At 47.1% G+C, this 16,322-nt stretch overlaps 1 protein-coding gene across 2 annotated transcripts in view; it reads right to left on the bottom strand.

Annotated features, from left to right (window-relative positions):
• The window catches only part of FSTL4 (follistatin like 4), a 672,404-nt gene that overhangs the window by 522,445 nt on the left and 133,637 nt on the right, over positions 1-16,322 (bottom strand). Inside the window, exon 1 of one of the 2 annotated variants that reach the window (XM_046000919.1) lies at positions 9,134-9,215. The exons of the other annotated variant lie outside the window; for it this stretch is intronic. Coding sequence (XP_045856875.1) covers positions 9,134-9,168 — 35 coding nt within the window. The 5' untranslated portion in view covers positions 9,169-9,215. Of the gene's footprint in view, positions 1-9,133; positions 9,216-16,322 lie in introns of those variants that run through there. 2 annotated transcript variants of the gene reach the window in all.

Raw genomic sequence — 16,322 nt, 5'->3', positions numbered from 1 at the left:
TCATTTTTACTCCCCCCCATTTTGTAAGGCACTAAGCATCAGGGAAGTATTTCAGGAAGACGTGCCCTACTGCTCCCGCTCACCTACAAGAGGGAGAGAGAAAATAAAGCTAAATCATGACAGAATCACCAAAGCTAGCATTCACTTCTCTGTGACCAATTTTCAGACTCTGTGAAATAGGACACTGGTCTCTGGTGCTGGAAATACAGAAAAAGACAGCCAGTGGGGAAACTCGCTTGTGACCCAGACTCTGCCATCCTTGAACCTAATGTTATCGGGGAGCATGAGGATAGTAATGGGCTGTGCCTGGAGGTGGCAGGACGGGGATCCCTCAGGCAGGGTCTCGTCGGCCACGTCCAGGAGTCTTCCAGGGAGTGTGGGCTTTGTCCTTTGGGGAAAGGAAATCATGGAGGACATGCTCAGTCGCATTCTAGAAAAAAAATCTTTCTGTCCACAGTGTGGAGGATGAACAGAAGAGGCAAGACTGAAGAGAAGAAGGCCTCTAGGCCTTGTTCTAAAGACCAGAACACCAGTTATTACTCTAAATCCAGCAGTGTCTGCACGCATTTCTGGAGCACAGGTTCTGACCTAGGTAAGAGAAACCATAGGTCACATGCAACTCTGTAAACTCTTTCTGTAATGGTACCTTCTGTAGTTGTAACCCTCTCATCATTCACCTGAATGTACAGTGAGTGGGTCACAGCATCACAGTGCAGACAAGAGATGCCTGGTGTGCAAGCCAGGGAAGTGCTGGTGGGGAGGAAGAGGAGGGGACAGAGTTGAACAAGCTAAGGAAGAAGAGCCGCAGGCTTGGGCCCTCCTGCTCTTGCTGGGCAATCTCTCTGCTGCTTCTGCTCCTTGCCGGGGGTCTGTCCTGCACTGTGGCTCCCAGATCCCAGATGAAGTGCAGCCTTGTCGGTGTGCAGCAGCGATCCAGCAAGGTGCCACATGATTCAGGGAGAAGTCAGTCACCCCACACTGGAAATATGCCTACAATGTACGGGGAGGTTGCACTGTCCATAGAAAGGAGGGTTTGGGGATTCCCCTGGGGTATTCATAGGCAATGTCTACCTTTCTCAGGCCTCAGAGTAACCAGCTGGCTCTAGGACGTGTTCATCCCACCTATGGATCACTGACTAGCAGCAGTCCATCAACGTCCCAACCAGGCTGCCGCACCCAGAGCTCTCATCAAACCAAATGGAAAGAGTCGCTGGGCTTCTGCCTCCTGGTGTCTCTCTCTCCCCCGCCACCCCCCTCCCTCTCTCTCTTTGATACGCAGTCCCAGAGCACTGAGACTTATTGGATTACAGGCTTCCTAATTAGATTTCCCTGGAGTTTTGTCTCTAAAGAGTTTAGTCTCTGAACTGTGAACTTCCTGGAGTCTGCTTGTTTGTGGGTTTTCTTGCAAGACAAAGAACATTTCACATTGCAGACCCAGGAACCCACCTGTGAAGGGCATGGGATGTGGTTGAGGTGTGAGCCTTTCCTCTCTCCTCCTGTGACCTGGACAGTTTGGCCTAGGCCACAGTTGTACCCCTAGTGCCTGAGGGTGGATCGCATGGATGAAGCTCTGGGGGCCTGGAAAATCTCCCAGCTCCCTCCTCTGCCTGCCCCACTCCAATGTGCTTGACCATGGCAATGGAGAGGAGAGTAACTGACACTGTCAAAGAACTTATCGGGCTTCTCCAAATGGCCAGCTTGGCCCTGATGCCATGTCATGGCTATCCCTTATCTGCCACCTCCCTTCTTCTGGGAGAGAGAACACACTTGTCCAAGAAAGGACAAGGGTCTCAGTAAGAGATGAAAGAAACAATTTTTAATGACAGAAGTGGCCACAACGTGGACAGCCAAAGCTATCTTTGCAAGCAGGACACACAGGAGTCAAGAATGCTACCCCAGGCCCAAAGCTACTGATAAATGGAGCTTTGGCATCAATGCTCTGGGGCCTCAGAGACTAGGTTGAGACCCCATAGATCTTATCCCCGCTTCCTTCTCACTCCGGCCCAGCTCTGTCTGCCAGAAGTTTGCAGGAGTCCTCGGCTAGGAGCTGCGGCCACCTCAGTGCAGAGGGAAGTTGCTATCATGGGACTGGCTGTGTCAGGAGTTCACTGATGAATTGCCTTTACCAGCACCATCCCACTGGAGAGGCACCTGTGCCTCTCAGAGCCCCCACCCACGCACCAGGAGGGCCACACCACAGCCACCAAAACACTGATGATTTTTCTACGCCCACCAACAGAAGAGTCAAGTTTCCGCCAGGCTGGGCCTTTCAGAAGAGCTCACGTCTATCTTGCCCACTCAGTGGAAGAGCCAAATCCAAAGAATAATTAATAAATAGATAAAAGGATATAAGTTAAATGAATAGATAAAAAGAATTCCTGAAAAGAGCAGAAATCATGCATTTAGGTCTTCATCTGTTATTAAACCAGCCATTCCACAATGTGACCTGGGAGCCCTTGTAAATTTCCAAGCACCCAAAGGAAACATAAATGACTTTCAGAAGAAAGAGCTCCAAGCATGGGCCAGGCACTGTGCTGAACACTTGGCATACATGTTTACTTTGATCCCCACTAAGTGGGGAGGCACAATTATCAGCCCCATTTTACAAATGGAGTCTGTAAGGAAAGTACAATTATCAGCCCCATTTTGCAAATGAGAAAATTGAGGATTGGAGAGGGTAAGTGGCCTGCCAAAGGGCGCTCAACTGTAGAGGAGTAGAACTGAGATGTGGGTCAGAACATAAGCTCTTAAGTGCTAAGCAATACCACCTTCAAAAGATGGAAGAGAGTTGTTTCCATCTGCTCATGCTAGGGATTGACACATGTCCAGTCTCCAAGAGAGAGAGGCATTCTCTCCTGTAAGCACATGCTTGAAGTCCTGCCCCTGCCCCGCATTAATCTATAAGGCAATCCAGATCCATTCTGCTAATGCCTCAATCTTGATATTAAAATATCTGTGACATGTAAACCCACGTCCTCAACCCGGCCTAGACAGTGCGTGTCAATCTGCCCCTATTTCCCACCCCCACCTCCCGCCAGATCCCACCGCAGGCCATGCAATGTTCACCCACTGATTGAAATAATGCAATTAGGGGATATAGAAAATCCATTCCACATGGTGCCATCTGCATTCTCCTCTGACAGCTAATTTGATTGGCGCTCTCTAATCAATAAAGCACTCACACAGCAGCCAGATAACTCACCTCGATTTTTCCTACACCATGTATAAGTGAAAAACACTCCCTATCGCGCTTCTGTCACTGACCCAGGGCCAAGAGGTGAGTCTCTACAAAAAAAACAAAACAAAACAAAACCAAAAAAAAAAAAAAACATGAAATGGTAGACAATGTACTCAAGGTGAGTCAAGCTGGCTTCACAAGGCCAGTTCCCCCTTGTGGATGGGTGTTCTTCTTAGCTGGAAGCAAGGGCACCTGTCCTTCCGTTTCCCAGCCCTACTCCTTCTCCAGAGGAACAGAAAGGAAGCTCAGCCTAGGAGCTGTAGGTGTCCCCAAGCAGTCTTCATCTGGGAGGAACTTGAATTGTGTTCTTTTCACCATACAGGAGAGTTTGAAGGTCCATCTCTGGATAGCTGGATGAGTAGACAGATGGGCAGAAAGGTGGACGGATGGTAGGTGGGTGGGTAGGCAAATATATATACACAGGCATATGAAACAGCAAAAGAAGGATAAAGAGAGAAAGGGTTGGGGAGGCAAAGAAGGAGAAGGGGCTGGCAAGACTGGAATAGACGGAGGACAGTGCCCTATTAATCCTATGCTGATGACGCAATCCTGGCCAACGGTGACCAGGTACCCAAGGTCAGATTCCCTAGAAACACAAACTAAGACAGGGATTTGGGTCCATGCAATCTACCGAGCAAATATTCTCAGACATATGTATTAGACTCAACAAATAGTGTTGGGAAGAGTGAGGGAGCAGGACAAGGTAGAGATGTGGTTGCAGCTGGGGTCTGACCTCAGCTGGATACCGCCACACGCTCTGAAACACAATGGCACCTGGGAAGTGGTTCTTACATGGAGGCAAGTGGGCTGACCTTTTGCACCCCTTTTTTTGTCAGTCACTGACCCCAGGGAAAGAAAAATGGGGGGCAAAACTTCCTGGGACAACATAGCTCCCATTGGGCAGAGGGCAATTCCTAGAGAAATCACAACACAGAGCAGCCAGGGAGCGGGAACACCAGTGGGAAAAGCAAGCAGGATGGGTACCAATGGCGACCGCCATGTCAGGTCATACACTGTAAGAGCCAGAAATCCCAGAGAGACACAGACCCCTACCTCCCGGGAGGGAGATGCTCAGTCTGTCACAAAGCCACTCTGGTATCCATACTCCCTGCTCTGTTGGGTGGCCTCAATTATTCTTCTTTCTATGGGTCGTTCTTTAAAAAGCTAACCTGGAAGGGCACAATGAGTCCATCCAACCTCTCTCTGAGCTCTTGTGACTGAAGGCAGATGCGAGACGTGGCTTAGGAGAAGTGTCTGTCTTTAAAGAGACATTCAGCACCACACTTCCCAACTCAGAGTTGGCTTCTGACATTTTTGGAAGATTCCAACACTCCCTATCCCCTAGAAGCATCCCCTCTCTAGGACCACCAGCCTGTATTAGGACAGACAACATTCCATGAACTGCTGCCTCTGGACCCTGCAGAAGGGAAGGGAGAACACGGCATTTTGTCCACATAACCTTCTCACATGGGGGTCACTACCTCAGTGCTGTGCACACCTGCACCCTCTTACCTCAGGCAGGTCCACGGGGTGAGAAAGCAACTCATTAATTTGGAGTGGGGAAGGGGGTGTCCAGGCAGAGAGCTGTCTAACTGGCAACAGGTGTGTGCCCAGCGGACATCAAAGTCCACAGGCTGAAACATGATACATCACATGCATAGGATTTGTTTGCTGCTTTTAGATTCTAGGTGATTAGCTAAGAAAATATTTGAATATTCCTTTTTTTCGGAGAAAAAACAAGAACCTATAAAAGGAATCTTCTCTCCTAAGAAGAATTATACCAGAATGGGGGGCAGCAGGGTGGGGGTGAAGGGGCAGGACTCCTTCCTGCCACCCAAAACTAAAAAAACAAAAATGAAAACAAATCCAGTATAGGTCAGACTCAGAAAGTCTAGGGTGTCTGAGTTAGGAACGGCTGAGACACCAGAGTACAAGCTCCCATTTTTACAAGTGAGGCAGCTCAGGTTCAGGGCAAGGCAGAGACCCAAGTCTCATGGCAGGTGAGTGCCAAAAATAGTCCCAGAATGCAGCAATCAGGAGAACACTTCCCTAGAAAGGGCACAGGGTCCAGGAAAAGACTCAAACACTCTGTTAGTAGGAAATCTTTACCCTGTGATATTTATGACATAATGCTTCTGGCCTCTTGCCTTTAAATGCATGGACTTTAGAGGCTCAGACCTGAGTTCGAATGCTGTCTCTACAACTTACTGCCTTTGCGATGTTGGGAAAGTCCCTTCACTTGTCTATACCTTCGTTTCCCCACCTGTACAAAAGGATTGATGATAATACACAATCACAGTCTGAGGGATTTGTACAAGGATTAAATGATGCAATTCATATAAATTAAATTCTTTTAGGTCTAATAGCAAATTCCCAAACAAATGGTAGATGTTGACATTTGTGAATCAAAGTTATTTATAATTATCTATAAATAGCTACTAGCAGGCAAAGGTAGGGGTCAATTTAAGTAATGCCCTTTGTGAAACTGTAACAAACATTTATTGTTTGCCTTCCTGAACTTACCTCCCCTCAAAAGTTCTTCATTTCCCTTTGGCTCTACTAAAAAGCTGGTTGTGAAAACCAGGGGTGGGGCTTGTGAGAGTCATCTGTCCACCGACAATTGGTTCAGAAATGGTCACATGAGCCAAACCAATCCAATCAGGGTGAATCTCAGGAATTGCCAGAAAAGCTGAGGCAAAGATGTTCCTACTTCCTGCTCCATGTGGATGAGGAAGTCCCCAAAGGGAAGTGCAGAGAAATGGAAAAAGCTGTGTCCTTGGGATATTATCGAGTTCCTGGATCAATCCTTACCTGAAATTACATATGCGCTTTTCTTATTAACTTAACCAGCAGATTTTCCTCATGGTTTAAGCCAGTTCTGTTCTCCTTTCTCTTTTCTTTTCTTTTTTATTTTTCTTTTCTTTTCCTTTCCTTTCCTTTCCCTTCTTCCTCTCTTTCCTTCTTTTTTTAAATCACTTACAATGCAAAGAACCATAATCATTACAATGATCTTAAATGTCAAACCCCATCTTGCCCTTTTCTAAAATGGAACTTTCCTAAGCACAGTTGGAACTACTGTTTTCTTAAGAATACATGGCGTGATATCTTCTGGTTTCTCGAAGAGCCCTGTCAGGACCTTGCTTCTGTGGTTTCTACTGTGTCAGAGACAAGCCCTGCTCTCTCTATGTGACAAGTACCTCACATAATTGAGGCTTTGATCTTCTGAAGCCTATGGCCCCCACTGTGCTGCAGGGCCCACGGATGAGGCTGTCACCAGGCACCAAGACAGACATCCCTTTGTAGGTCCTGCCCTGATGCAGAGCATGTGGGCGGTGACACTCTGGAGCAGAGGCAGCTGCAAGTGAACTCAGCTCTTTGCTCCAACAGAAATCAAAGCCCTGGCTCCTCACCCCCTTCCCTGGGAGCCTAACATACACCACAGGGGGCAAAAAGCCATATTATTGGCTTTACACATTTTCTTCCATCTGTCTCCCCTTTCTGCTGTTCGGGCTGAGCGCAAGCATACAATCAGGCAAAGGTTTGGATCAAGATGCACCCTTCTTGCTCACTGGAGAATGGATGGGTGTAGGAACTGAACAATTCCCCCCAGAGGATTTTAAAGATTCCACTTGGGTTTCCATGGTAATTTTACAGACCTGGCACTCAATAAGTGTTTGTTAAATTGAATTTATTGAAGAGTAAAGTGAACCAGATAGTCCTGTACCTGGACTGCATTGCCATAGAAAATTCCCTGGCCTGGCAAAGGGACAGTCTGGGGTTGGAGGCAGGAAAATTCTACGCTCTGTGGGGTCAGGTCTCTTTGCTCTCAGGCATGATGACTCAGTTCTGACCTACCTTCTTTCTCCATCTGTACCAGGAAAATGGCATTCTTTAAGAAACCAGCGTAGTTTAGGTAAAAAAAGAAACTCCAGTTTTAAAAAGAGACACTCCCTTTTGGCCCATTCTGCCATAACCAGAAAGGTTTGCAGAGCAAGGATATTGGCTCCTCCAGGCAGGATAAGCCCTTCCCATGGATATGCCCCCCAAGGGCCCTCTACCGATCTAGTTTCCCGTCCAACTGGATGATCCTCAAGCTTTGTCTTTATCAGAAAACGTTTTAGACCCAGATTAGAATTTAACAGGCAACATTGCTGAATAAGAACAAAAAAGTCACCAGCCCCAAAAGGGAATCAATAATATCCAAGTTGACAAAGGCATGAGAAGAAGACAAGCCTATGGAGGCTCTTGGTGGAATGGGACAAATGGTTACAATTTTTAAGTTTTTATTTATTTATTAGTAATCTTTACACCAAACATGGGGCTCGAACTCACAGTCCTGAGATCAAGAGTTGTGTGCTCTTCCTACTGAGCCAGCCAGGCGTCCCTGGTTACAATTTTTAGATCCACATATAGTATACATACAGATTAATGCTCCTTTCAGCAGAGACCAAAACAAATATAAACTCCACCTGCCCTGAGCAAGCCCAGTTCGGGGCAGCGGGGCTGCATTGATAATAAGCCGCCTCCGGGGTTGAAACGTAGAATTACACATCAATTTCAAGGTGCCCTGCCCTTTGACCCCTCAGGCTCATCAGCCTCATCCACAAAAACTCCACTTGGGGCCCAAGATGCCTGGCACATTCTCCCACAAACCGACTCCCATTCCATTTGCTAAAACTGCCACTAGTCAGCTTTGTTAAAACTACCAGCTGTCATTTTGTCAATAGTTACAGCCCATTTCTGAGGTCAGATCGATTCCAGAACAAAGTTTTGAGTGACAACATTATCCCTGGAGGGGTTCCAGGAGTCTCTGCTTTCGCATCCCCCTCACGTTAATGACAAACAAGTTCCCCATGATGGATATACCTGCAATTAATATTGAAGGGACGGTTAATGATTCCAAGGCACCGCTATACAGGCCTCATATTTCAAATTTAAAACTCTCCTTTCAAAGTCGGATTAGTTTCCAAAGCTTAGAAATGAATGCTAATATATTAAGCAAAGCAAGTGTTTTTGACGCCTCAAAAAATAAAGCAAGGAAAATTAATAGTAAGGACTCCATTCAGTTAAGACAACCCCATTATCCTTGAAACACTTGCAATGATGCTTTGGACTAGAGGCTTGCCTTTACCACTCCTTGTTTCAAAGGGTTTGAGATCTACAAATCAGAAATTCGGAAGTGTACAACATGTACATCCTCCCGAAGAGAGCGCAACAGTTAGCAAGCAGGCCTTAGGCGCATGTGTGATTCTCATCTTTCTCATTTATAGGCTATTGGAAATAAGAAATGAAAGTTCATGAACCTACATGGCTCTGTCCTTCTTTCAGACACATATATGCACACAAGTATTCATATATTTCTTCTAAAGGAAAATTAGAAACTTACAAAGAAAAAAAAATTTTTTTTCATTTAGTTTCTGAATCATAGAATCCGTTTGGCTCCCAAATCTCGTTTGGAAATTGCTTTCTAAATATAGCTACTTTTTTTCCCCCAGGCAGAAAAAAAAATAATTTCTGGCCCCAAAATCCAGACAAACTGTGAGCAGTGATCAAATGAAACACCAATTCTAAGCTAAATGAACATGAACCAGCAGAGAGGGAAGACTAGGATTGCAAAAAGACATTGACAGTACGCAAAGAGCTCTGTTCTGTTTCCACCAAGAAAAAAATGAGAGAAACTGAATAGACACTTAGGTGATGCAATGACCAAATTAGCCACTGAAGATAACAATGTCATGTTGCCTAATCCAGGGATGAGAATACAGAGCACACACAAAGTCCCTGTCCCCTGCTGACAGCTGGAGAAAATGCTCCAATAAGTCCTCCTGGCCACCAGGGGTGCTGTGAGAAGGGAAGCTTCTCTTTGACTGTAATATATATGAGAAGAGGCCATACCTGAGCCACGTCCCGTTCTCCCTATTGTTCATCATGCCTAAGGTGGGCCTTCTCCCACAGGTGTCCCCTGGGGACTGGGGCCTCCTGCCATCTGCTGCAGTGAGAGCAGAGAAAGCAAGACTTACAAGACTGAAAGGCACAGGGGTAGTCCAGTGCACTGAATCTGCCACCCCCATTATTCTACATAAACATAAGATTTCCCCTCCCCAACTTTCTCTAGCTAGCTTTGGCAGGCCCATGCAAGCTCAAGGACCAGCCCAGAGAACCCAAACCCCGTGATTCTATCCAAGCAGTGGCACTTGCTAATTTAGTGGTCCTTTATTGCATTGCCGATCCCTCCTAATCACGGTTCCCACAACACAAAGCAACCATTCTTAGTAACAACCTCTTGTTTGTACAGAGACCTCTGGTTCTCCCAGAATTATGCTTACAATAAATTGCCTCAATCTGCCCACCCCAGCATATGTATAAGTCCAACACAAGGCTCTTTAGCTCTGTTGCCACCAATTAAAAAAACAGGTTAAGAGAGAATGTAAACCAAGATAGATTATGTAACAAGGCTCTAATAAGATCTAGTGATTAGAGAATGAATCTAGGTTAATTTCCTTTTTGTTTTTATTAGCACCTAAAGAGCTGCTGGCAAACTTCCTTATGTCCTTGACTGTGTGTTGGCCCCACCCCAACCCCGCCATCTTCTTCCTGGCCTCAGACCTTGCCTGGGTCCTGGGGTAATTTGGGACTGAGGCTGGTGTTGGGCTGAAGCCGGAGGATGACTTAGGTTACTTTGGTGAGTAATGAGTGGGAAGCCCTAAGGGCAGTTAAAAGGCTGAGCGAGTCTGTTTTGAGCCCCTAAACCCTGCTTTCCACCAAGGACTCCCTGCCCCTGTGGAGTCTCTGGGGGAAATTTATGCATGCAAGACAAAAGGAAGTTTCTACATTGTTAAATGGGGATCTGCCTGCCTTCCCTATGAGTTGCTCAGGTTGTTGGGCAGATGGACCAGATGGAAAGGCCCTTTGCTCTGGGCCAAAGACAGCAGAGTTAGCCAAATGTTTCTCCTTAAATACAAACAAATCTGACATTACAGCCCAGGCAGGCCTTCCAAAGGTGGGGACAGCAACACCAGGCCCTGCCAGCTCAGCCATGAACAGAACAGACAGAAAGAGGCAGGAAAGAGAGTTGAGACCACAGGTAAGAGATTTTCAAGTGCTTCTCTCTTGTAATACAACTGGAGAAGCAAATTTGGAGCCCATAGTCAAGAGTAGACATAAGACTGTGGGGGACCCACGGTCTTCTCAAAGTGCCAGGACTAGGCCTTGGGACAGGAGGAATCTCTGGGGGGAGAACGTTGGTTGTGGGTAGATAATGGGTCAGAGGACTCATGCTGATCACTCAGCACTCCCTGGCAGAGGCCATCGGATTGGCTCCAGGGCCTTCAAGGATGCACTGAGGATGAACTTCAGAGGACTTAAACTGGGAACCAGAGGACAGGCAGAATGTTTGCAGCAGTGGGCAAACAAGAACCAGAGTGCATGGGTTTAGGCATAAATACTCTTTCCTGAGGGGGGGATTCACCAGGTGAAGAATTCTGAGTGACCAGGCCCTGCTCTGAGACCAGCCTAAGGGTTCCTAGCCAGAGCTACCACCAGCCTGTTCTTTTGTATGAATCAGAAAATGTGCCCCTCCCAGGGCAAACACAGCCCCAGGGGCACACGAGTTGATATCACAGTGAAGACCAGATTTCTGCCCCCATTTGCTCTCTCAGCTACGCACCTTTGAGTAGTACACAACCTGCTCAAGCGTCCAGTCCAGCTCTTAAGTGAAAAAACATCCACAGGCAGAAATCAAAGGGCAGAACTCCATCCACATGATGCTGATACCTAATAATATGTTCACATCTTGCCCTTTCCAAACTCCCCACCCCCTATCTCCTATGGATGGGATAAAGCAGAAATCACTGGCCTATTTAACCTATGAAGGGACATAACAGGGAGCCAGGCTTGCAGGGTGTATATGACAGTCCAGCGCTTCCCTCCCACAGTCCCTGCCACCCTTCTCTGCTCGGTTGCAAGGTACAAGTATCAAAAATGAAAGCATCACTAAATCACTTATCACCCTGAGCCTTAGAAATTACTTGAATGGAGTTTAGGATAGAAATATTTAAGGCTGATATTATAACACCCCAGGAGACATGGTGAAAATCTCTTAACAAAGGCTATGTAATCCACTACCTTCTTCATGAGTTAAATGTGTGCTATGGAGGGAAATAGGTCACACAATTCTATTCTCCCTGGGAGTTCCCAGTTCAGATCTGTAGGGATTCTCTCCACCATAGGGTGAGCTGACCAAGATTACTGGGAGGTGTGGGATGTGGAGACAGAATCTTATTGTGACCCAAGAAGCAAGCTGAAGCCAGGCGGCATTTTCACAAAGCGATGCCAGGAGGGGACAGTACTATGAAGACACAGGACCCAGAGGGAGCCCAAGAAATCCTCTTTTCTGGTAGGTGTCTGACCTACTAATTACCTAAAAAAATTCAGGACAGATGTTTGCTCCACCAATTAATTATTCAGAAAAGCCCTAAGCAGTGGGGAATTAAAGCAAAATGTTCATGGAAAGTGCTTTTTGGAGAATCACTGCCCACTCCCTGGGCCCATTCCTCGCTGCTTTAGTCTCTGAGGATGTCTGCCCAGTGAAAAGGAGATTTCCTGACTCCAGCCTTCCCTTCCTCCCATCACAGCCCAGGCCTCCGGCATGGAGCCCCAGAAGGACAGGCAGGGGTCAGCATGAGCAGGAGTGTCACGGCCAGGCAGGGTGGCTACGTCTCTCTGGATTACAGGGCCAGTCACTGGCTCATGGGAAAAGAGAAGCAAGAAGGAAAACAAGTCTCTAGAATGGGAGCAAGAATCCCACCCCCAGAGGACTCTGCGAAGCCCGGCCACCTCCCTGTCCCAGGCTCCTATGATGCCAATTGGTCTTTGTGAGTCTTCTGCTTAAACACCCCCTGAAGGTGGTGAGGAGCACAAAAGCATGCCTCAATAATGACAGCCTTGTTTGTCTCTGAGATCCCACCCTCCTCAGCCACAGAGCTGAAGCAGGAGGCATATCTTCCCTCTGTGTGTATGCATGACCATGACTTAGCCATCTCAACCAAGGGCAGAAGACCACAGCTCTGAGACTCATCCACAGTCCTCTCCCTACCCACAGAGCTGCCCCCTCCTCTACCCAGGTCCCCAACGGACCGCCCTTCACTTTCACAGTAGGAAATGATCTGGATATCTTCACTGTCCCTGCCCCTCCAACTCCCCCTTTACCAAGGCCCTTCCCATCCTTCACCACTACATGAAGATTCTCTGACCCAACTCCCCGCACCCCCATTCCAGCCTTCGGGGATCACCTTCCCTTGGTGCTCTTACCTACCATTCATGCCTGACCCCAAGGCCCTCACCCAAGAGTTCTCTCCTCTAGTCCGAGAAGGCCCCAAGAACAGGACTCAGGCTCTGCCTCTAAGATGTCCATAAGCCCTTCAGGCTGAGAACAAGACACTCTATGGAAGAATTCCATCTTTCAGGAGGCAATGCACGTTCATCAGTGTCAATACACAGTGTATTTTAGAACCATTTGTCATTCTAGTGGCCTGGTTATCAACTTTCCGTCTTGTAAATCTATTCCTCTGGGAGTAAGAACTGTTTCTTTTTGTTATCAAAGGAAATGGTAAAATCCTAGTGTTCGATGGAACAGTTGTCAAATCTGGCTTTGGAGTGCCCCATATAGTGGAAATTAAATGTTTTCTTCATCTAGCCATATTGAACAGTCGAGATTGCCATGGCCGGTCATTAGAGAGACAGATGCTCCCATGTTCTGGGGGGCGGCTGCCGCAAGAGGCGCAGGCTCGGGAGGCAGATGGAGGGGGAGGATGCGAGGATAATCATAAACAAACTGGAATTATTGACTGTCTGAGAGGTGTCGGGCAAAATAGACTGTACCTAGAATAAATAGTCCTTTTACAAATGCTTCTGGGAGATGCAATGGCAATTTCTTCTTTCTCCGCCCAGAGCTGCAAGAGGAGCGTAGACCAACTGTTCCTGCTAAAAGCTGTTCGGATCGCAGGTGGGTTTTGGAATCTTTTCTCGCAAAGTCTAGGAGGTCGTTTGCTAATGGAGTCAAACAAAGGAAGACTCGCTGGCAGGTCAGGGATGTCGGACTTTCTGTGCATCTCTGCTGCTAATGGAGGCTAGGGTCTCCGGGGTGGCCCAGGCTGCCGGAAGGCGGGCGGTCGGCAGGCACACTCCTGAGGCAGCTGGCCACCTGAGATGCTAAGGAAAGGTCCACGTTGTTCCCAGAAAGGATAACAAAGAAGGCAGACAGACCAGCAAAGAGGGCCTGGGGTTGCCTTTGCTGGCCAACTAAAAACATTCTGTCAGAACAGTGTCCCCGGATGTGGGGCCTCATCTGCGGGGAAATGTTGGAAACAGAAGGAATATCTCCAGCTTTAGAGAGCAAACTCATCGCTTTGTGCTTAACTTAGCATCAGTATGGGCCCCTAGCCAGACTCCTGGGGGACAGAGAAGAGCAGCAAAAGGAAGGACAATCTGACTGACTGACCCCCCCAAGTTTTCTTAGTAACCTACCAGCTACATCACCCCTCTCCTAACAGGTTTGCTCTCCTCGCATTAGTGGAGACTATCTGAGATACAGAGTTTTGAAAACCTTCTTCCCTTGCATATGTAATGTGACCAGTTGTCATCGCTCCGGGGTAGTGGGGGATGGTGGGACTGAGGGTCGGGGCTGCCAGCACAGGTCCCCCAGAATTCCATATAGAGAAAAGCCACCCCAGCCTGTTAGCAGCCAGTCAGTTTCCTCTCCATCTAATTAGGTCAAGTACGCAATCATCTGCTCATGCTCTGAGCCCCACACTTCTTTTCTTTGTGTGAATGTGGGCTTTCGAAAAAGAGGGGGAAAAAACAAGACTTTTATTGCTCACATAGTATTATGATTCTAACTCTGATGGTCCTTATGAAATAGGAAAACTGCAACACAATGAACCAGCATTCATTATATAATCAGAAAAAGTAAATCTGTTTTAACGGCATAAAGAAAAAGGCTTCTTCTCCGTGATTGTTTCAAGACCAGAAGTCTGAGTGCATTATTGACAATGAAGATGGGATACACAACTCATGTACGTCATTGGGCCCTCAGACTGAAGTGGCAGCCTTCTCCCCTGCTCCCTGCTCAGCCTCCCTCAGACCGGAGACACAGTCTGGAGGTCCCACGCAGCTCCTTCTAATGAGGAAATCAGAACGTGCCAAGAGCCCCAAGGACCTAGGAGGGCCACGTAACAGACAAACATCATCAGTAAAGATGAGCCAAAGGTTTAAGAGTCCCCATCACTGGGGCATTTTCTTCCAGCTTCCCTGACATAAAGGAAATTGGGATCCAGGAATCCCCAGTCTTGAGCTACTCACACTGCCTGCCTCCCCCTCATCACACTGGCCAACAACATTCAGACACTCATGCAGACCACTGAGCAAAGCCATGAGCATCAACCCCAGAGGCTGGCACGGGCGTTGGAAATCTGCATCGCAGCCAGCCAGCCACCCAGTAACTGTCTGACCTTAGGCCTATCCCTTCTCCCTGCTGCGCTTTTGTTTCCACATCTGGAGCGTGCATGCATGTGTGTGTGTGTGTGTAACAACAGCAACGTCTGGACCAGATATTTCCTGACCACATCCCACCCCCAACCCCTGCTCAGACAGCTCAGTGGGTGTCCGCTGAGCGCACCACCGATACAGTGAGATACACTGTAACCCAGGGGTGTAAAGTATGGACTTTGCATTTCCACGAACCTCAGATCCAATTGCAGTCATGCCTCTTGACTTCACTATGCTGCGGTCTGCACTTCTGTAAAATGGAATAAGAGTCCAGAAGCAGGAGAGACAGGTGTCTGTGAAGGGTTAGCACAGAGACTGGGCAGAGGGAGCACTCGATGTGGGAGCACTTTGTGGAGTTGAGGCAGGTGGTCCCACAGCTTATGCACATGTGTAGGCCTTGCAGCATCCTGACTTCCCCATCCTGCCCCTCAAAGGACGCGATTTACGCACAGCCCACAAAGAAATCCAGGGACTTACAATTTAATCATCCAATCCTGGACAAGGCAGAAAACCAGCAACATCCCACAGGCCTATGCATAATTTTGTAATAAATTAGTGAAGAAATAAATATAAACTATCAACCTTTTATCCTGGTCATAATGAATTGTATCAGAAGGAATGATCTCGGGGCGCCTGGGTGGCTCAGTGGGTTAAGCCGCTGCCTTCGGCTCAGGTCATGATCTCGGAGTCCTGGGATCGAGTCCCATATCGGGATCTCTGCTCAGCAGGGAGCCTGCTTCCCTCTCTCTCTCTCTCTGCCTACTTGTGATCTCTCTCTCGCTGTCAAATAAATAAATAAAATCTTTAAAAAAAAAAAAAAAAAGAAGGAACGATCTCTTCCAAAGAGAACTGATAATAGTTAAAATTTCACATTGTAAAATTTGTTGGAGATTATATATATATAAAGATCAAACTGTCTTGTTAAAATCTAGATCTTCAAATATTTGCCCAGGAAAATTGGTTTCATTAGAAACAGTGGTCACACAGAAAATTCAGAATGTCAGAAGTTATCACGGATATAATTTGATAGCTGTATTAAATCCTTCCTATATAATTCACACAAAATAGGATTAAATTCTTTGAAAATAATTTTATTAAAATTTTTTTAATGAAAAATAATTAGAAACAATTTTACTAGCCAGGATAGAAAACTGATGAAGGCATTCAACTAGCTTAATGGAACTACCTTCAGAAAATCTGTTACAGCTGCATTCATAATCATGGAGTCCTTGGACCATGGTCAAAACATCCATGTGAACAGCCAGGTCCATCCTCTGGGGACAAAATGTCCCATGTCAACTAAAGAACAGTACCCTGAACCCAAGAGAACGTGCACATGAATGGAGACAATTTGGCTGATTCTGCTCTAACTCCAGAGTCTACTATATAAGACAACCATACCTGGACACCTTCCACTTTTCCAGCCATCCTTTCCCCCTTCCCCCACCTTCCAGTCCTACTAGGTGGCTTCTCCATCCTGGATTCCTTCACTTATCATCTCCCCTTCCTGGCAGGAATTCCTATACCCTGCTTCCCACGT

This window comes from Meles meles, chromosome 3 (assembly GCF_922984935.1).
Source record: "Meles meles chromosome 3, mMelMel3.1 paternal haplotype, whole genome shotgun sequence".
Taxonomy (NCBI): Eukaryota; Metazoa; Chordata; class Mammalia; order Carnivora; family Mustelidae; genus Meles; species Meles meles.
Note: the sequence above shows the minus strand (reverse complement) of the source record. Positions and strands in the feature narration are given on the sequence as shown.